Below are 24,148 nucleotides of genomic sequence, written 5' to 3'. Positions count from 1 at the left end.
GTCAACATCATCGATAAAATGGAACCAAGACAGAGGTTTGGAAAAAGATGTTGAGATAATTTGTTTCTCTAATTTGCCCATGAAAATATTGGCGTTTTCGTCCCCATAGCTTAATTATAGAGCCCAATTTTTATATGTGTGCATGTAAAACAAATTTCGTTGTAGAAGGGTCTAAAAACAGCACAAACAACATTTTATATATATAAGGTCTATAAAAATCTACCAACAAGTAAACTTAATAGGAATTGGATCATCAAAATTGACAATACTACACAAACAGGAAAAATTATATGAGTCTGAAAGATTGTGTAGGTGTAATACCACCAAATCATGGTATGTCACATCCGGTTGTATACGAAAGTAGGTCTAAAAAAATATTCCCTTGAATTTGACCGTTGTAGGTAAATAATCCTACATTTTATAGCAGTAAAACTATGTCTGTGTCATAAACATATGTCTTGGGTATTTCTAAACACCATTATTTTTTATTTGTGATTTCTATAGAATATTTTGTAATCTTGAGGTTACATGGTGACTAAACCTTGTGCACACATAGAATAAGGGGAGACATTTGATTGGTTAACTTTCAATGATGGTTATTTTCTTATATGCAATGAAAACTTTACTCATGCCAAGTATTTCTTTATTTGAAACAAAGATAAATTCTGCACAATTTTTTGAAAAGTGCAAATTTAACAAAGACGAATAGGGGAAAATCAATGGTGGTATTACACCTAATATGGGAAGCTGTACATGCACCTATGGCCTTGTGAGTATTCTCATGTGTTAAAATTTCTTACTATTTAAGTGAAATAATACAAAGAATTAAATATTCTGAGTGATTGAGTCTCCATAACACATTTTATGAGAAAATTGTCTTGAAATAGGCCTGTACCATGAATATTCAGTTGACAGAACAAGCCATACCAAGTGCATAAATTTTTTTTGGAGGGGATGGTTATTTCTTATATTTTGCTATGATATAACATTTTCCTATGTAGTATACTTAAATAAATATATAGTAATAAGTAGATGAAATTATTTCTAATGTTGTAACGACAAGTTGTTCTTTAAAAGAGAAGCCTTTTACGTCCCTCTTTGGAACGGGGCGTAAATTTAATTTTTACGTAAGGACTTATTGAAACCTCCTTGGAAGCAGTAAACTTTTATATGGATTGTTCATTCTACTAAAATGCTTCAATTACTCATTTCTTATATCATTTCTACCATAAATGAGTGAAATTTATCCCATTATTTTTATTTATTGGCCTGAAAAGTTGAAATTTTGAGGAAATAAGAGGTATAAATTGACCCAAAAAGACCTTATAAAGAAGACAAAGAGGTTCATTAGTCATGTTAGTGGTATTTATCTTCCTAAAATCATTTTGTGTATCATATTCAACTGTTTGTAGGCAGATAAGATAGATATTTGATCATTTATTGGTCGACACACTCCATTCTATCTTGATGCGGCTTGGTTTGGATTTGTCGAAGAAATTTTGCTCGAATCGCTGTAGATGTCGTCTTTCATTATACTAGATTTTTCTCAAACTATTAAACTGATTATGACAAAACTTGACAGAAATGCTTGAAATAACCAGTATAACAAAGGAAAAAAGTCTCATTCAGTTTATTGAACAAAAAGGTCTTCTTTAGGTGTAATACCACCAAATCATGGTATGTCACATCCGGTTGTATACGAAAGTAGGGTTAAAAAAATATTCCCTAGAATTTGACCGTTGTAGGTAAATAATCCTACATTTTATTGCAGTAAAACTATTTCTGTGTCATAAACATATGTCTTGGGTTTTTCTAAACATCATTATTTTTTATTTGTGATTTCTATAGAACATTTTGTAATCTTGAGGTTACATGGTGACTAAACCTTGTGCACACATAGAATAAGGGGAGAAATTTGATTGGTTCACTTTCAATGATGGTTATTTTCTTATATGCAATGAAATGTTATGTGAATTTTTTTCTATAGAACTGGACAGGATAACACTTTACTCATGCCAAATATTTCTTTATTTGAAACAAAGATAAATTCTGCACAATTTTTTGAAAAGTGCAAATTTAACAAAGACTAATAGGGGAAAATCAATGGTGGTATTACACCTGTAACAATACCGTTAAATAGATGGAAAACAAACCACTAAAAAGTGTTGAATATCATCGCACAAAGATTGAAAAACTGAACAGATGATATAATTATTCAATAATTGCAAATATTTCGGCCCAACAAATGGCCTTCTTCGGTGACAAAAGTTTTATATCAGTATTGTTAAACAAAAATGCAGATTTTATTTCAACACCAAATTATAAAACACCGCAATAACTATCGCGGTTCCATAATTGGGACATCAGCATATGAAATGGTAGTGTTAAAGGGGCACTTATTGTCAAATTCATGTTCATCGATTCAAATCAAATTCTCATATTCGATTTATACCAATGTAAAATATTTACCCAAACTATCAAAAGTCTAAAATAAACTATTAAAAGGCATGGGCATGACAATACTTAGCTTCGTTTCGTGTGTATTTTAGTTTAGAAGCCATCTACTTAAGTATCGAGTTGACCTCTAAAGTGATCCAATGACCATATAACATGAAAACAAAAATAATAGATTTAGCAAACTCGTGCTGTTGGATTTTCTATAAAATAGAGAAGGGAAATGGGAAATGTGTTAAAGAGACAACAACCCGACCATAGAAAAAACAACAGCAGAATGATCGGTCACTAACAGGTCTTCAATTTAATTGCATATTATAGATTAAAAAATAAATATTTTTCATCGTTATAACCTGTATAAGAATTTTTTTTTGTGAATAGAATCAGTCAATCAAATGATTTACCTTTGTTTCACTTTCAATGTTGACATTATTTTCCTCTAAATAACTTTACACATACAATTCACGTGTTCTCCATTTCAAGCTAAGGGGTTAAATTAAAGTTCACATGCATACGGATTCGATGAGGTCGAATTATTCAGTTGCAAATGAATAATTCATAATAAATGTTTTGTTAGCTTATTTTGACAAAATTGAACCATAGTGGCTGCTAAAATCGATTGACTATTTCACTATTTGCATTTCATTAATGGTTGAGCAAAACAAAGTTTCTCGTTGTTAGTGCCCATTTAACCTAATTTACTTTAATAGTTCTTTTTTTTATTATTATCAATGTAACTGATGTAACAGAATGATAAATAGTCTAAGTAAGGATATAACTACTGGCATATATACCTTTACTACATCTTAAACCTTGATATCCTGCTTTACAACCGCTCTCTGTCAGACATATTCCTGTCTGATGATTACAAGACTCGTTTTTACAATTGTCACATGACATAGAGCAGTTACTTCCGTATTTTCCTTTGTCACATACTAAAATGCAAAGAAAACAGTTCAATGTTGTTCTCTTAACAAGATAATTCCAACCTTAAACCAAATTATAATCACAAAATGCACGTAGAAGTTGAAGTTATGGGTCGCTAAATTTGTATCCAATTTGGTTATTGTTACATTTGCTGTGCCAATTTTCGGATATAAGAATATCATTTCTAAGCAGAAAATAATTTGCACATTACATGTACAGTTATCCTTTTCCCAAAAAAGGAGCATAAATCTATATTGATCTATATAATTCAGTGGTAATTAAACTCGTAAATCCATGGAAAAAAAATAACAAACTAAAACTGAGGGTAACGCTTAAAATATAAGAGGAGAACAACGACACAACATAAAAATGTAAAAATGTAAAATACACTGAAACCGACATTAAAGCATTAAACAAAATCCGAATTGCGTCCTGATACAAGCGCACAGTTGCAACTAAATGTTATAATTTTTTTGGGTCTCTTAATATGTCAGAAATTGTTATCGGACAAAACAAAACGAAATTACTGATTGCATTTTGGCAAGTGCCATCTCGATTTACATACTCTAAAAGAATCACAAGATGCTCTAAAAGGTTACAATTGTTAGATAGACAATTTGTACATTTTGTAATACAGACATTCCTAAATTTTCCTATATCGCATCTTAGACACTTATATAGTCAACCGTTTATTCCAAAACGTAAAAATTCAGCATGCCAAAACCACAGTTATCAAAAGAGAAGAAATACATTTTAGTTTAATGATATCAAAATGAACTACATTTCATTCCTCTTTATTTGATTGATTTTTATAACTTTTCTTCTACATTAATACAATCTTAAAAAATATAACACTAACTTTCACTACAAGTGTTTGATTTCCATCCGGAATCACACAATCCATCAGGACATCGACCATTCACGTTATTACACGCATTGCTATCCAAACAGTGACATTGAAGCTGGCAGTTCTCACCATAGGTACTAGCATTACAGCCTGCATAAACAGTAGGAAACATTGCTTAATCTGTTTAGTAAATGTATATTTTTTTACGTTCTACGCCAGGTATGTGTGATCTTAAATAACCCGGAACTAAATATTTGACCTAAGTTAGTTTTAAAAAGAAAATCAAGTTCCCATTTTAAGCCATATGTAACGGAAAGATGGTTTAAGGGGGTACTTATTTTTTATTGAAAAAAAAAGTTTTTCAAGATGAATATCATAAAAATTTATAAATAGATTTTAAAAATTACGGGAATTGCAGCTTTCCATTGGCTACGAGTGCTGATGTTACAAAATGATAAATAGTTTAAGTAAGGATATAAATGTTGGCTTGTATACCTTCACTACATTTTGAGCCATGATATCCTGCTTTACAACGGCCATCTATCGGACATATTCCTGTACGATGATTACAAGACTCGTTTTTACAATTTTCACAGGTCATAGAACAGTTAATTCCGTAGGTTCCTTTGTCACATACTAAAATATAAAGATAAACTTTAGAAAACTGAATCAATTTTGATGTGAATTATTTATTTTCAAAATAAAGAAGATTTTTTTTATAACAAACAAGTATAACTAGGATTTACGGTATATGAGTTTTCCCGGACGAGCCCCAAATTTCGGTTACGTCCAGACATCACCTTTAAATTGAAGCCTACAAAAGACACAAATCAAGTATAAAATTTAACATGTTTTTTGTAATGTTATTGTAATAATTTGTATATTTTTCTTCATTAAGATTTATTTTAAACTTTGTACAAGTAAAAACCATTCTCAAGCAATATTTTGTACAGGTTAAAACATGTATGAGGTACTTTTGTACTTGTTATAACTTGTATTTTTGCATTATACAAGTTATAACATGTACAACATTTTTGTACATGTTATAACCTGTACAAAATCGCAACTTGTACACGACATATATACCACTATGCTTTATAATGATGTTTGTTGTTTTGTCGTCTTTGATTTAAAGCGAGGTTTAGAAGGGATTGGAATTACTATAGACAATAGCTTTTACTGATTGTCATGGAGAGAACATGTGTGCTTATACAGTCATATAGATTTACCATTTGGGTTGTCGTAATTTGTCTTTGGTAAGTCGTTTTTTCAAGTCAAATATACTTAAAAGTATGATTGTATAAATAGACAGGACTATATAAACATATGAAGCTCTATAGTATTCCGAATTAATATATACATATAGATGTGTGTGTTATGAAAATATTAAATTTAAAAAATATTTAATTTCATATTATAGATAAAAAATAATTGTTTATCATCGTTATAACCTGTATAAGAATGATTTTATGTGGATCGAATCAGTCAATCAAATGATTTACCTTTTTTTTTCACTTTCAATGTTGACATTATTTTCCTTTAAGTAACTTTACACATAAAATTCACGTGGTATCCATCTCAAGCTAAGGGGTTAAACTGAAGTTCACATGCATGAGGATTCAATAAGTCGAATTATTCACTTGAAAGTGGACTATTTATAATAAATGTTTTTTTAGCTCATTTTAACAAAATAGAACCATACTGGCTGCTAAAATCTATTTGTTATCTCACTATGTGATTTCATTAATGATTGATAGAATATATTAAATTGTTTATATTTCTCGTAGATAGTGCCCATTAAACCTATTTCTTTTTGGTATATTTTTTTAATTTTATTATCAATGTTACTGATGTAAGAGAATGATAAAAAGTGTATGTAAGGATATATGTTTTGACATACATACCTTCACTGCATTTTAAACCATGATATCCTGCTTTACAACCGCCCTCTATCGGACATACTCCTGTACGATGATCACAAGACTCGTTTTTACAATTGCCACAGGAAAAGGAACAGTTAATCCCATATTTTCCGTTACCACATGCTAAAAATACAAAGACAACAGTTTAAATTTGTTCTCAATAAGTTAATTCCAACCTTCAATCAAATTATGATTACACAATGCAAGTAGCTAAACTAGTATCAAATTTAGTTATTGCTACATTTGCTGTGCCAATTTTCAGATATAAAAATACCATTTCTAAGCAAAAAATAATTTGCACATTTCATGTACAGTTATACTTTTCCTCAAAAAGAAGCATTTATCTATATTGATCTATATCATTCAATTGTAATTGCTTCCTGATACACGATTACAACTTATTGTTATCATGTTTTGTCTCTACACATGTCAGAAATTGTTTTCGGGAAAAACAAATCGAAATTACTGATTGCGTCTTGGCAAGTGCCATCTCGATTTACATACATAAAATGAATCCTCTTAAATTTTACACCTGCTAGATACGCAGTTTGTACATTTTATAATATAGACATTCCTAACTATTCCTATTTCGCATCCTAGACACTTATATAGTCCACTGTTTATTCCAAAATATTGAAATTTAGCATGCCGAAACCACAGTCATCAAAAGAGAGGAAATACATGATAGTTTAATGATATCAAAATTAACTACATTTCATTCCTCTTTCTTTGATTGATTTTATAACTGTTCTTCTACATTAACACACTCTTATAAAATATGGCACTTACTTTCACTACAAGTATTTGATTCCCATCCCAGTTCACACAATCCTTTAGGACATTGACCATTCACGTTATTACAGGCAATCCCGCCCAGACAGCGACATTCCAACCGGCAACTCTCACCATAGGTACTAGCATTACAGCCTACATTAATAGATATATATGGAAGAAATATTGACTAATCTGTTTTCGGTAAATGTTTTCTTTTCTAGCCATGTGGCGGTGTATACTTAGCTTGACAGAGTTTACGTTGTACGCAAGGTATGTTTGGTATCAAATGACCCGAAATACAAATTTGTACAGTTTCGAGAAGAAAATTAAGTTCCCATTATGACCCATATGTATCGGAAAAGATGCTATTAAGGGAGGTAAAAACTTATGATCAACAGAAAGAAGAACAAAAACAGTTGGTTATGAATAAATAAATATTTAAATATAAAGGAATATAAATAAATTATCATAACATCGACAGCTTTTGGGTTACCATTGGCGATAATGGCTTTTTTATACAAATATTTTGACTATTTTACCTTTTATAAAATTGAGAATGGAAATGGGGAATGTGCCAAAGAGACAACAATTCGAATAAAGAACAGACAACAGCAGAAGATCACCAACAGGTCTTTAATGCAGCGAGAAATTCCCACACCTGGAGGTGTCCTTAAACTGACCACTAAATAAATATATATACTAGTGCAGTGATAATGAACGCCATACTAAACTCCAAATTGTACACAAGAAACTAAAAGTCAATACAATACAAGACTAACAAAGGCCAGAGGCTCCTGACTTGTGACAGGTGCAAAAATGCGGCGAGGTAAAACATGTTTATGAGATCTCAACCCTCCCCTATACCTATAGCCAAACTAAACCCATGACAATTAGCACATTAAAATTCAGTTCAAGAGAAGTCCGAATCTGATATCAGAAGATGTTACCAAAGAAAATAAACAAAATGACAATAAACATAAATAACATCAGACTACTACCAATTAACTGACATGCCAGCTACAGACTTCAATTAAACTGATTTAAAGATTATGCCTACATCATATGAACTTCAGGCCCAATCCTTCTCGTTAGAGGTTAAGTATCATACCATCAAAACATATATGAGAAGAACATAACCCGTGTCATGTCAAAATTTTTTTTTTAAATAAATGTGTTTAGTTTCGATGCAAAGACCCTATACATGAATCAATATATGTTAAAATGCAAAATAAAATGACCTGACTATTTGCAAGTGAATAATTCATAATATATAGTTTTTAGCTTTTTTTGACAAAATTCTGCTAAAATATATGTATTATTCCACTATTTGCATTTCATTTATGATTGAGCCCAACAAATTTTATTTTATATTTTTATATTTCTCGGACTAAGTGGCCATCATTTAACCTATTTCTTTTAAATAGTTCTCTTTTTTATTATCAATGTAATTGATGTAACATAAGGATAATTAGTGTAAGTCAGGATATAAATGTTGGCTTGTATACCTTCACTACATCTTAAACCTTGTGTCTTCATCATATGAACATCAGGCCCCATCCTTCCCGTTTTAGGATTTAGTATCATACCATCAAAACATATATGAGAAGAACATAACCCGTGTCATGCCAAAAACTGTTTTTTAAATAAATGTGTTTAGTTTCGATGCAAAAACCCTATAAATGAATCAATATTAACGCCAACATGCAATATCTAATGGCCTGACAATAAAAAAAAGAAGATGTGGTATGATTGCCAATGAGACAACTATCCACAAAAGACCAAAATGAAACAAACATTAACAACTATAGGTCACCGTACGGCCTTCAACAATGAGCAAAGCCCATACCGCATCGTCAGCTATAAAAGGCCCCGATAAGACATTGTAAAACAATTCAAACGAGTAAACTAACGGCCTAATTTATTTAAAAAAATGAACGAAAAAACAAATATGTAACACCTAAACAAACGACAACCACTGAATTACAGGCTCCTGACTTGGGACAGTGTCATAACTATATACATGTACCTTCTTTATAAGTCTATTTAAAGGTTTTGTTAGCTTCTGAGGTGAATACTGACATTTTTGTGCTTTATAAAGAATATTTCCATACAATGTGAAATACCTGAACGTATAAGAAGTCTGTAAGTTGAGCTATATTTACGAAAGCTGTCCTTATAAAGATAATAAAATTTAGTAAATGTTATGACTAGTTTGTGGTATCGAAAACCTTGGTGTAATAATTTTTCAGGAATACATAAATTTCTCTCGTTAAAATCTCAAACATTGTTACATACACGAGCGAATCTTACAAGTTTAGATATAGAAACACCGTAAGATGCTGACAAGGGAACATCACCATCTAAAGATGGATAATTAACGATAGGAAATGAAAAACCCATCTCTTTTATCCTAAATTTTAGTATTAAGCTTTCCGTTAATGATATAGATATCAAGATCGAGGAAAGGGCAGTGGTCATTGTTAGTATTAGCTTTATTTAAAGTAAGTTCAAAATGATAAATTATTTTAGTATACATACTGAAGTCGTCATTATTGATTGTCAAATATCATCCCAATATCTTAAAGTATTTTTTAATTTGTGTATCATATGTTGTTTCGATAGGTCTTTGCTGACTTTTGTCATAAATTGTAACTCATAGCAATACAAAAACAAGTCCACAATAAGTGGTGTTCACGCAACGTTGATAATATAACGGAATTTGATGCGACTGTCATTAAAGGCTGAGGTTTAGCGCTAAAAAAACAGGTTCAATCCACCAGTCCAATTTACTACGTTTAAAATAGTCAGGACAATAACAATCAAAACCAAGGAGTAAACAAAGACACATGCAATGATTATGTTAATCTATTTAATTTTAATAGTCCGGTTTTGTTATAACTATAACTGATGTAACATGATGATAATTAGTGTAAGAAACGATATACATTTTGGCATACATACCTTCACTGCATTTTAAACCATGATACCCTGGTTTACAACCGCCCTCTATCGGACATACTCCGGTACGATGATTACAAGACTCGCTTTTGCAATTGCCACAGGACAAGGAACAGTTCATCCCGTAAGTTCCTTTGCCACATACTAAAAATACAAAGCTCGGCCAATTTTAGAAAACAGATTCAAATGTAATCTTATTATAAATAGAGGAAAAAAACACTTATAACTAGAATTTGAAGTATATGTGTAGCAACATTTAAACATTTTTAAGTTTATTTTTATTTTTACTTTGTTGCGCCGATGTCTGCTTTACTCAAATCATTTCTACGGACAATAATGCCCGTGTCACACTGTCCCGATTTTTACACCGATGGCAACGCGATTATGGAAATTTTCAAAATCGGGACAGATCGTATCCATATCGGGCTATTCGTAGTGCCATCTTTAACCATCGGCCACTTTTTCTAGCCTTCGGGGACAATTTCGGGAAGGGTTCTAAATTTTTTAACATGTTAAATAATCCCAGAGTGCGTCCGATGTTGAGGTTTCGTATTGAGTTCGTATCACCATCCTCACCATCGTAATGTCACCGGGAATGCATCTTTGAACATCGTATTGCATTCGTGTTTCCATCGTTTCCATCGGGCAGTTTTGACATTACGATGTCTAAACGAATGAATCACGAAGCTACCCGAAGGTCTTACGATGGCAACACGACTACGTGAAGAACTCGTAATCCCGTCGTGTTGCCATCGAATAAAAGTACGAAGGCGACAAGATGGAACTACGACGGCAATAAATCCAGCTAAATGTAAGTTAATTTTCGCGCTAAAATACATTTAAAGTACCTTGCGCGATATGCACTGGTCAGTCTAATACGACAGTTAAGAAAGACGTTCACAAAACATGAAGCTCATATCATATGATTCTATGAGATCAAGAAAGGCGACAACGTTGTTTCTATTAATTCAAATGGAACAAGAAGAGCAGCTAATACAGGCTCAGGATTTACTTTAACAAGTCAAATATTATTTTTTTGTCAATTTTTCATATCAAGTAACATAATGAAAATTATAAACGCGCCTCGTACACCAACACTACAGGTTCACGTATATAGGGAAACCAACTTTTTCTTCATTATTATGATTTTTTTTATGTATCGTCTGAGTTGTTGTCACACGAATATCTACTCCATAACCATTTTGTTTTCTATATGTCATATTTTGCCGCATTTGTTGCTTTTTCCACATCCTTCCTTTTGTCTATATTATTATGATATTCTCCTGGAAAGAGCTCTTTTTTAATAAAAGAAGCAACGAACCCATTACCTTACCTATAAGATAGACCAGTAAACATGGGCATAATTAAGGGTGATTATTTAGACTAGTCCACATATTTTACAGTTCAAAGAAGGCAATGCCGATCCCGGATCCCGCTTATTGATTTGTCAGATTCCCGTATCCCGCTTACACTATATACGTGAGCAATTCTCATTTTTTTGTCATTTCCCGGGTCCCGCAGGACCTCATTTCCCGTTTTCACGACACAATAATTTGACTTTCACGTGTCACGCTTACAAAAAATCGGCAATCCCGCGTCACACTTAGACCCCAATGAGACCCACTCGTATGTTACATATTGGGGACAAATATGAACACTATATTTGTATATGAAACATGCAGAAAATGGTAAATTGAATATGCATATTTGATACGTAAACTAATTTTTTGGGAAATCAACCAAAACAATCAGTAACTGGACATACCTTTAATATTGTCTTTTTAACAAGCAGGTAAAAAATTTAGCAACCAATTTCCTGTATATTACGCTATTTCAAGGAGAAAAAACAAGTCCATCTGCATGACCTTGACCTTTGGCCTTGAACGTAAAAAATGTCAGATCATTAAAAGGAGGAACAATATACCAAATATGGTTAAAATCTTTTTAATCATATTGGTTTTAGAGTGTACACAAGGGTGATATTGCCTTGTATAACAACTGCTACTGTGACATTGACCTTTGAACTTTAGAGTCAATAACGCTTAAGATATTCTTAACGAGTAACACCATACCAAATTTTGAGCATTTTGGTTCTAGAGTATCCATAACAATTTTATTTACACGCAACTTACATTGAGTAGGCGAGGGGATAATAAAATAAGTTTTATAAGAATTAGGTTAAAGATCGATTTCCCGCCATGCATGGCAGACTTGTACAGAAACGATATGTTGTCGAAATTCTGTTCGTATCATAAAAAATTTCAAAACTGGTAGAACGCATTTTAGACATCGTATGGCCATCGCGCCATCAACGTTATCCATCGTGTATCCCTCGTAATCCATCGTGTAGCCTTCGTGATCCATCGTTTAGGCTTCGGCTGAGATATGAAGCTTAAAAACCCGTCTTCGGTTAACCTTCGTATGTCCATCTTTTGCTATCGTATATAATTTCGGCACCATCGTATAGACTTCGTTATTCATCGTACTCGCTTCGGTCACTTTTTGGGTATTTTAACGAGATCGGGACCATCTTCGTTCGAACTTACAATTTTCGCATTCGGGTGTCCATCGTATATAAAAATCGGGACAGTGTGACGCGGGCATAACGATTCACGTAAACCCACATATTGCCATCCAAACAGTGGCGTACTTAACTACAATAATCATTATATGTACAAGCAATACAGATTGCATAAAGAGTTGTATACATAAAGACTATTTAATCCTTTAATATTTCAGTTAATGTATTCTTTTCTTACTAAGTGGCAGTGTATACTTATCTTAAGAGAGTTTATATTATACGCTAGGTATTTGTGATATCAAATGCCCGCAATTCAAGATATAAACACAATTTTTAAAGTGCAAAATTAATAGGCATGGGAGATAAGTTAAAAAAAAAATATAAGAGAAGCTACGCCAACCTATACTGTTTTTACCAAAATTTACACTGAATGAAGTCACTTTATCGATATCGGTCACTGTTCTATAGGTTTCAATGAACCATTATCTGTACAGATTGAAATAAACAATTAAATTCCCTATAGGCGACAATGATAACCTTTTCCAGATACAGACTTTAGAAAGTTGTTCTTTTAACGAAAATTTGCTAGAGTTACAAACAAAAATATTTGGACAGTATTTTTGGTCTAAAAATATAAGTTCGCGTTGCTTTTCTTATAGTGTTTTGGTACTTATCGTTATCAATATGCCTATAATTTTTGCACTTGAAAATGCTTGTCTCGTCCTAGCGTGGAAAAGATATCTCATTTCCGTTAGGAACAATGAAACTTTATGTTACTTTACACAGCATCAGGTACAAATTAAAGGTTAATCACTGTGTACGATAACTTTCAAAATGTTAATTTCAAATCATTTTCAAATAGAAAAGTGTAACTATTAATATAGATAAAACAAAGTAGTTTTATATCCAGAAAGTTATCTTATATTTTTTCCACTCAACGGTTGAAACAGATTGCAGCAATTTTATCTTACTTTGGCTAATTGATTTTCAATTTTCGTGTTACATGTACATGTATCACAATATAAAATGTGGTTTGATTGCCAATGAGACAACTCTTCACGAAAGACCAAATGACACGAAAGTATTAACAATAATTCATCAAATGGCCTTCAGCAATGAGCAAAACCCATACCTTATAGTCACCTATAAATCACCGAAATGACAAATTAACAATTCAAACCATAAATAAAGGCAACAGTAGTATACCGCTGTTCAAAACTCATAAATCCATGGACAAAAAACAAAATCGGGGTAACAAACCAAAACCGAGCGAAACGCATTAAATATAAGAGGAGAACAACGACACAACACCGAAACGCAACACACACAGAAACAGACCAATCATCAGACAAAACACCACGAGAATAACAAATGTAACATGAAAACCAAATACATGAATTTGGGATAGACAAGTACCGTGCCACGTCTTATCTCAATATCTCATAAATAAGAGAAAACACAATATCACTATAAACTAACGGCCTAATTCATGTTAACAAAAATGAACGAAAAACAGATGTGTAACACATAAACAAAAACAACCACTGAATAAAAGACTCCCAACTTGCGACAGGGACATACATATAGAATGTGGCAGGGTTGAACATTTTAGCGGGATCCCAACTTTCCCCATAACCTTGGAGAGTGATATAACAGTACAAATTAACCATAAAAAAACATTCGAAAAAGGCTTGACTCATCAGATAGATACAAATACAAATACCACACAGAGTGGACGTGGCCGGTTACTTGCGTATCTTAACAAAAAAACATTTAGTACAAATCTGAAAGTACTTGCAGCTACTGACAGCCATTACAAACTAATAAAAAAATAATCATGCATCCAAGCAGCTTTGGTTTCTTTTATTTGCATAATTTTGGTACTTAATAATTCGCAAAATAACTTAAGAATAGAGGAAAAAATACCTTCTAATATTTGCGGTCAAAAAACAATTTAACAATAAAATTGTTTACGGACTTAGAAATCAACTTGGATAAAAATACTGGATTTGATTTTTAAACACTAAATTTGTTCTCCGAGTACTAGATAAAGTTTAACATCCGAGACTCGGGACAAACAAAAATTTATGTTAATTTGATATTTAAATAATTGAAAGTAAAATTGAGTAATATAGACAATATAAGATATGACTCGTAAGTGTGTTATACAACCTTCATCTTTGAGTAGTCATATTGTTAAACCATGCTTTCATATATGCTCATATTTAAAATGACGAAAATTTATTTCACTTTTGAAAATGCCTGTACCAAATCAGGAATATGACAGTTGTTGTCTATTCGTTTGATGTGTTTTACCATTCGCTTTGTGACTTTCTGTTTTGAAGTTTCCTCGGAGTTCAGTATTTTAGTACATTTACTTTTCACTATGTTTTTTAAGGGAACTATAAAATTTGTTTGGTATTCTTTCATTATATACATGAATTGCTATTTATCTGTTGTATTATAGTTATTTGTTCCTTATAAGTTACGTTTATTTTTATATCTGTATATTCTTAATATGTTTATAAGATTGAATAAAATAAAACAGGGAAATATCTATGAAACGTATATAAACTTATGCATGTCCCATTATGAATAACCGTTCTAGACCGGCCAAATAAACTGTTAAGATGCTATCTTATCTTGTTAAATTCATTTGTAGCATATTTACCTTGATCACATCGATCTCCGGTGAAACCTGTTTTACAAGATGTACACGATCCATTCCAAATATTACACGTACTAGTATTGCAGTTGGCTGGACAGGAATTGTGACACTGTTGTCCGTATCGTCCTATGAAACAGCCTACAAATAAAAGCAGTGCAGTGATAAACACAACATACGTATCGTATATTCTATGATGTGTATTAATTGAACAATATTTTTGTTGTTGATAAAATTCAATTGTTTATTTTACTTTCGCTTACATAGGAGTATACATTGTATGTTGACGTCTTCTTGTAGGTATCATGTACTTTTGTACTATCATAAATATAAGAACATGTGGTATGAGTGCCAATAAGAAAACTCTCCATCCAGGTCAAAATTTATAAAAGTAAACCATTATAGGTCAAAGTACTGTCTTTAACACGGAGCATGGGCTCACACCGAACAGCAAGTTATAAAGGACCCAAAATTTCCTAGTGTAAAACCATTCAAACGGGAAACCAACGGTCTAATCTGTATAAAAAAAAATTGCAAACGGAAAATTTTGAACAACATATTCCTGACAGGTGCAAACAATTGCAGCGGGTTTAAATGTTTTAATGGCACCAAACATTTACCCTTATCTGAAATAATAGTGTAACATCACAACATAGAAAGACAATCTATAAAATATTAAATTGAAATGGCTCAACTCAATAAGTAGACACACACTGAACGAATAAACTTGATATACGATACAATGAAAATACAAAATCAATAAAATAAGGGATGAATAATTAAAGTAATACTACTATTCCGCTGTGAAATGTGAAACAATTTTAGAAGAAAAAAATATAAGCTGGGACAAAATCCTCCATTTGCCATTATAAATCAGGTAAATGAAAATAATTTTGTTAGGTATACATGAACAATTCAAATTAAAAAGGGAAATATTTATACAAAATAAATAATTTTGATGTTCTTAGTAAGAAGTAGTAAAATTTATAGAATACCAAACACTCATCAAAGCTGGTAATTAGACCAACTATAACCCTGAAGAAGTAAACATTGAATAACAAAAAATTATGAAAAATTGTTTCATCAGATCAAATAAACAACAAAGTAAGATTTGAGAGTACTCACAGTTACTGACAAAAAAAAATTGATAATAAAACAAATCATGCATCAATGACTAAAACAACTACAAACATTCTAGGGGTTTTGTCATTTAACGTCATGGACGACAGTCAACGAGAACATGACTTATGCAATGCCACAAAAATGTATCGACATGCAGCAGGATAGTTGGGAATTAAACTTTAATAGACTAAAATGAAGGTGTGTGTGTCTTTAAAAATCCCGTTTTAAAAGAATACAAATTTAGTTATGTTCTAATTTGCTGATGACAAAATCGATATTAGTGCAAATGCAAACAATATTCAAAGATCTAATTACAGCATTGGTTAGATATCAGTTAACATTAAATGTTCGAGAAATTTAATGCATCTTAAGCTCGGTCTATATGTTGTACTTTATAAACAGAGCTGTTTCTCAAACCACGCTTCTTTTGTGGAGATCTAGAATATTCATAGAAAACTAATTTTGTTTACATACTGGTTCTTTTGTTGACATACTGGTTATTATGTTAAAAAGAATATAAACATTATGATTTAAATAATGAACGTCAATCCCCTGTTTTTTAGGGTTCGATTTGCACAATTTCACTGATGGTTTTTTTTTTTTATTTCTTGGTCTTTTCTATTTTTCTCTTTTTAGTTATGGGTGTGTCAGTTTTTTGCGTTTTTCATGTTCCTTTTGTATCCTCTGCTTTCTTTTTTATTTCAGAATCAAGTGATAAAATGCATACATACTTTAAAACACTATAAGTTAATATAAAGAAAAACAGGCACTCACGTAGTAACAATATCTATCTTGGAATTTATTGTTATCACAATGCAATCCTTTTTGTTTGCTTATTTGTACATCTTATCTAGTAACTATTTTGTATTAATGTTAATTTTCATTGTTTAGAGTTATATAGAAGTTTTCAAAAACTATTGGCTAACTTGTAAAAATAAGTAAAAGATCTTCATTTATGGAATTTATTTCTATAAGAAATCTGATAGTTTGCACATGTGTTTTACTTTTAGTTCGTGTTTGGTTTCTAAGGTTTATCTCAAGCTACTATGGATTTTAACCACACAAAAAATTGAGTGAAAGGCAACAAGCAGGAAATGTAAATCCAGTGAGAAATCCATTGACAATTGAGGACCTGTTGAATTATTTGAAGTCTGTTTTGTGTTTAATAATTTAGATATTAACTGTATGTACCTCTTACAGGTTTTTTTTTTCTTCGCCAATTGTGGTATGATCTTCCAGAACAATAACAAAATCTAATGGGTTCAATTGACGATTTTGCCATCTTTACCAAAACTAATGTTTTGTTCTGATTGAGATTGTAATCTGAGTGATACCGGTGTTATTCAAGTCACCATAATTGACCATTTTCTACATTTGAGAATGCTTGAACTAAGTCAGGAATATGACAGTTGTCCATTCGTTTGATGTGTTTTGCCGTTTGATTTTGCCATTTGATAAAGGACTTTTCATTTAGAATTTTGCTCGGAGTTCAGTTTTTTTGTTATATTACTTTTTTGTAATTCTTGTCTGCTGATTATGTTTGCTTTTACAATTTTCCCTACCGACTATAGTTTTCCGAAATTATTGCTATCATAGTGTTTATGTTGATAATATGAAACTTATATGAACGAAATTGCATGGGCTTTTCCTCAAAACAGGACTAAGGTTCCGTATTGAACGTCGTACTTTATTCTTTAACTTTTTTGTTTTGCTTTTATGTAGAGATGTATCTTTGGCACTTATACCACATCGTCTGATTGATATTACGAGGCAATATCAAATGCAGGCTTCACGGAATATGACTTTGGGATAGCTATCAAAGAGTAAGGGCATCATACATGCAGTGTTTTTTAATGTTGTGCAAAAGCAGTCTGCAGCAACTGTGCATTAAGTTATGGTTGTGTCATGTAAAAGATTATATGAATATATATTGTAATTAATCACTCAATTTGAATAGATGAAGTATTCATCTAATGTAATATTTACTGATAGTCTATAATCATATCAGATCAAAATATTACCCATCGGTTTAAAATCATAAAAGGGAGGTGAAAGAGATATTCCAACTCATAGTTCAACAACGAACAAAAATACCAACAATATTTTACAACACATCATAGAAAACTGGATTGAGCAACATTTAAAAGAAACATATTTTGAAAAGATTGTAATTGTCATAGGGTAAAAAGCCACTTGGTTCTTATTAATAGGGCGTTGATAATAGTGACGATAATAAAGTTGCAAACCATTTATTCACACTGATATACATAATTATAATAATCATTTATTTCAAATGTTAACTTGAAGTTTCCTTTTAAAATGAACTGCGAATTGAATAAAAGTACATGCATTATAAGGCCTACAAAAGTAAATATGCTTACCTGAAAATAGGGGGGAAAGTTATATGTCCCTTATATAACAGTTTGTAGCTCGTGCGTGTTAAAGTGTGAAACTCGCATTACTACGACTACACCGTATATATAGTACTAGAAAAGTGACAGGGTTGCATGCAAAGTAGAACATAAAATAAGGTAATTTTCTAAGTCAGTAAGTGTCCGCCAATGAATGAATGTATGAATGAATGCGTATAAGGTAGTAAACACTATAGTAATCACATATAGTGTAGTACTTGTATAAAGCTGTACTCTTCTAATAAATAGCTACGGGGACATCATTTTAACACTCAATCTTATTTTGATGTAACACAGTTTTTGAATTTATTTATCTTTGTAGTTTATTATGAACAAATTATAATATGCATCATATATAAGTTTTGCTAGTCCCTTCATTAACAACAATGTGTATTGCTATTTCAACACAAAGTACTTTTCAGGACTTGTTAGATAACACGACGAAGATTTGTGAATATTGAACAACTGTTTAAAAAAACATAAATAAACATTCATATCACACAGATAAGACAATAGATGCATTGAAAAACATTTATAATCAACAAGCTTACCAAATACTTCTACCTCACACAGTTCTACGAAAGCGGCTGTATTATCCCTTTCATTGTAGTACACTACATATCTACCAGTCAAGTTACAAGTTATATCCTGTATTGAGTTTGGCGACGGACCATTTAGTGGGTAGTGAGAGCATTGATGTCCATATCTTGGATTTCCTTTATCAAATGAGTCTGATATGTATAGATAATATCCTTTTAACCTACGAATTTCTAAAATACAGCAATTACATAATCTCTGTTAAATTAGAAACTTGGCATTAATGTTTGCAGTAAAACAATGTTGAGGTTTGCTGAAATATCGTAGAATATTTGCATGGCTTTAGTTCCACTAAATGGTTCCATTCAAAATTGTTATACGATGATGGCTGATGTACCCATATTTTGAATATTTTATTCATTGTGACTGTTTATTTAACGCATCATGTAAATATAACGGAATTTGATGAGACTGTTATTAAAGTGAGAGGGTTACCGCTATAGAACTAGGTTTAATCCACCATTTTCTACATTTGATATGCCTGTACTAAGTCAGGAATATGACAGTTCTTGTCCTTTCGTTTTTTATGCGTTTTGTTATTTGATTTTGCCATGTGATTATGGACTTTCCGAATTGATTTTCCTCTGAGTTCAGTATTTTTGTGATTTTACTTTTTAGTACGAACTCGTCTGTGTTGAATTTTTTTTTTAGCATGAATTCATTATGGGAGACTCTCCCCCTGTCGACTCATCTTTCATGCTCCCTTTGGAATACAAAATACCTCCGTTTTTGTCTGTTACTTAAGTGTGTGTTTCTGGTAGATTAATAAAATAAAAGGTTCCGAATAAGTTAAGTACGTAGTATTTTTTTTTACTCAAAATAATCATCAAGTATTATTTGTTCAATCTAATAGAATTTAGACGGATCTTAACGGCATTTGTTCATGATCTGTGATTCCTGAATCCAAATGAACAAGTCAACCACAATTAGTCCCAATGGGAAAAAATTACTTCATGCACGAACGTTGTTTTTTCATTAATTAAACAACTTTTTAACGTGCTTTTGTCGCCTTTAATGTTACAGTGTAACAGTTATCGTAGTCTCAGACTATGTCATTCAATTTGATAATAGAAATAAAAATAATTATTGTAAGTAAAGGATATCAGACGTGAACTAAGTTTCAAGTTGATCTGACCACACTAGAATACCTTAAACCAAAACATTTACCTTCCTTAAAAGAATAATTGAACCTATCATATTTCCATGTGCAGTGACCTGCAATTTCATGGTAAAATCCTTATTTGAAAAATACAGTGTATATTCATCATTTAACTTCATGATGAACATATCAACTGCTTAGAACTTCAAATTTAAAGTGACAACAAATTGATTACAAAATAATTGCATAACAAAACTATTGCATTCATTTAAAAGATTATTCATTTATCTATCTATATACACCTCTTTTATGAATTTATATACAGTTTTAAGAAAGTTACAGCATTTTGAAAGTTGGAGATCGGATGTAAAAAATATTTGTATTGTGCTACCTTAATATCTAATTTATTATAAAAAACATAAGTTAGAAAAGAAATCCAAATTACGGAAGCGTATTAGCGCCACACATTTTTTTTTTTATTTTTCTTCCTATGTTTGCGTTATAACGCAAACCTTTGCGTTATAACGCAAATATTTGCGTTATAACGCAAACATTTGCGTTATAACGCAAACCTTTGCGATATAACGCAAACCTTTGCGATATAACACAAACCTTTGCGTTATATCGCAAACCTTTGCGTTATAACGCAAACCTTTTGCGTTATAACGCAAACATTTGCGATATAACGCAAACCTTTGCGTTATAACGCAAACCTTTGCGATATAACGCAAACCTTTGCGTTATAACGCAAACCTTTGCGATATAACGCAAACCTTTGCGATATAACGCAAACCTTTGCGTTATAACGCAAACCTTTTGCGTTATAACGCAAACCTTTGCGTTATAACGCAAACATCTTTATTTCAATTATTCATTAAGTTTTGTATATATGTCCGTCTGTCATTCATTTCGGATGTGATTTACTTGTAGATAAAAAAAAGAAACATACATACAAGGCCAAATCATTATAATAAATATGCATAGGAATAATGGAATAATTGAAGTGCAATTATACATAAATTAAGACTGATTTGTGCATCAGAAAAGTATATAATTTAACAAGAAAATAGATATAGTATATAGTCATATTAAAATTGAAAGATCAAAAATAATGTCATACAATTGTGAAACCTCCAAGTCAAATAGACAAAATGATCTTTCTGCTTTAAAATGAATTATTAATAAGGAAACATTTTTTTTAAATCTCAGAATATGATCAAGATTCTTTGATAGAAAGTCATTGAATTTTCATTTCAATATAATGAAGTATTTTTAAGATGCTTGGGTAGCAATTTGAATAGAGAGAACATAATTTTATTAATGAAACATCTTCATTCTATACATTAATTGCCAAAGGGTAGCTTGTTTGAATGTAACCTACTTTACACAGTTCTCAAACGAGAGCTTACTTTGGAAGTATATTTATATTCGGTTATAGCTATATTAGCAGGGTTGATTTTTTTCTTAGGTATAACCTCAATTTACTCAATTTTCTTTGTAATATATATACTAGTAGTAACTTGGATATCGTTTTTGGGGACCTTATAGTTTGTTGTTTAGTGTGAGCCAATGCTCCGTGTTGAAGACCGTAATTCGGCCTATGATGGTTTACTTTTACGAATAGTGACTTAGATGGAGAGTTTTCTTATTGGCACTCATACCACATCTTCTTATATTATTATGCTCATTATTAGTCATTGATATGATCTAATTATTCAAGTAGTTTACTTTGCAATTACTACAAAGGTGATAAATTTTATTATATCCAGCCTCCTCCATTAATAACTACTGTTTCCTTTGAATCTTAAATAAGAAATAAGATAAAACAAATGTTTGCGTTATATCGCAAAGGTTTGCGTTATAACGCAAAGGTTTGCGTTATATCGCAAAGGTTTGCGTTATAACGCAAAAGGTTTGCGTTATAACGCAAAGTTTTGCGTTACAACGCAAAGGTTTGCGTTATAACGCAAAGGTTTGCGTTATATCGCAAAGGTTTGCGTTATAACGCAAACATAAGAAGAAAAATAAAAAAAAAAATGTGTGGCGCTAATACGCTTCCGTACCAAATTGTATGTGGCAGGAGATTAAAATTTGAATTCACGTAGTTGAGAAAAATAAAATCTTTACTATTTGGTTAACCAAGAAACACAACAAATATTTTATTGCAATTAAGATTAAATTATACATGAAAAGTAATTAAAATTTTAGTTGACAATCATATTAAGACCATCATAAGTGATGTCGCAAGGGGTCTTAAGTGTATGACAAAGGTTATGACAAAGCGTTACTTGGGACTCTTTCGAAAACATATCTTACGACTATGATATGTCCTAAGACCATCATAAGACATGTCTTAGTCATAAGATACTTTCGAGTACCAGACCAAAAATTCCTATAACTTTTGCAAAATACAGCTAAAGAAATCTATTCCTGAGGTAAAAAACCTTAGTATTTCAAAAATTAAAAATTTTGTTAACAGATTATTTATAATTATGAACATATCAATGATAACTCAAATTAACACAAAAGTGCTGACTACTGGACTGGTGATACAAACAGGGAAATAAATCTCCACAAGCAGTGGCATCGACCCAGTGGTTGTAAATAAACTGATCATAGATACCAGGATTGAAATTTCGTAATAACACCAGACGCGCAAAAGACCTTCTTTTATTCTAAAAGGTAAGGAGAAGTGGATTGCAAATGAGAGTCTACTGTATCCACAATAGTTCAAATGATTAAAATTTATGCAAGTATATGACCACTGGTCGTTCTTTATCAGTGAGCAACATTAATACCGTATAGCTTGATACATGAATAAAAACCGGCATGAATAGTTAGGAACACATCAAAAGAGAAACTGATAGCCTTATATAAGACAAATGTATATACGAAAACAAATAAGACATGAAACAACGACAACCAAGAATTGCAGACATGAGGTGAGATCATAAAGAATGTCACGAGGTTGAATATATTTGTGAGCACTCGATGCTTTTCTAAACGGGGACAGTGGTGTAACAACACAACATTAGAGCAAAATTATATCTATGTTGAATGTTTGTAACTTAAAAGCTTTACTACAAGTAACATATAAATTAAAAGTTATCAAAATCAATGAGGTCAAGGTCAGATAAAAACTTTCAGACAGACATTTACTTCTAACAATAATTCCATATACCAAATATAATTACCCTTTTACTTACAGTATCTGACTAATAGACATAATTAGTAAATAATACATTTGTTCAAGTGCAATGTTCCATGAAAATGAAGTTACAGTCAGATAAATCTTACCAGTCGGAGATGTACAAATTCGGATAATACCATACCCGGAATAAAGCTGACCTGTTACATACAGTATTTTACAGATCATTGAAAAAGAGATAATTTTACATGACATTTTTGAAACAGTAGCTGAACCATGGAAATGAAGACAAGGACATTGGAATGATGACAGTCGAAAATCTTGTAACATAAAACACTGCATGTAGGGTAGGAATCATCTTGGTCTTTTAAAGCTTTATATAAATAGTATCACCATCGCCAACGACGCAGCAGCCAGATAATAATATCTTTATCTCGCATTCTGCGACTTTCGTCTCAGGCGAAACAGACAACGGTTGTAAATGGCTGAAGTCAATACAACGGTGTTAAACCCTAAAAACAATTAACAAAATAAAATCACACAAATCATCGATTAAAAAGTACTTACAGCTACTCAAATTAACTGACAACTTGCTCAAAGCTAATTACAACTAATGAGAAATCATGTTTTCAAAGAATAAAGTATTTACCAGAACACACGAAAGGAATCTTGTTTAAAGACTTCAAATACGATCCGATAGACG

The 24,148-nt window shown here is 31.6% G+C and overlaps 1 protein-coding gene across 1 annotated transcript in view; it reads right to left on the bottom strand.

The window, feature by feature from the left end:
* The window catches only part of LOC134701585 (uncharacterized), a 170,277-nt gene that overhangs the window by 74,160 nt on the left and 71,969 nt on the right, over positions 1-24,148 (bottom strand). The window contains exons 6-11 of the mRNA XM_063562752.1: positions 9,886-10,026; positions 6,940-7,077; positions 6,133-6,273; positions 4,724-4,864; positions 4,241-4,378; positions 3,249-3,389 (exon numbers count right to left, since the gene is read on the bottom strand). Coding sequence (XP_063418822.1) covers positions 3,249-3,389; positions 4,241-4,378; positions 4,724-4,864; positions 6,133-6,273; positions 6,940-7,077; positions 9,886-10,026 — 840 coding nt within the window. The remainder of the gene's footprint in view (positions 1-3,248; positions 3,390-4,240; positions 4,379-4,723; positions 4,865-6,132; positions 6,274-6,939; positions 7,078-9,885; positions 10,027-24,148) is intronic.

The sequence above is a fragment of the Mytilus trossulus genome, chromosome 1, assembly GCF_036588685.1.
Source record: "Mytilus trossulus isolate FHL-02 chromosome 1, PNRI_Mtr1.1.1.hap1, whole genome shotgun sequence".
Classification (NCBI taxonomy): Eukaryota; Metazoa; Mollusca; class Bivalvia; order Mytilida; family Mytilidae; genus Mytilus; species Mytilus trossulus.
This window is presented reverse-complemented; position numbering and strand designations above follow the sequence as displayed.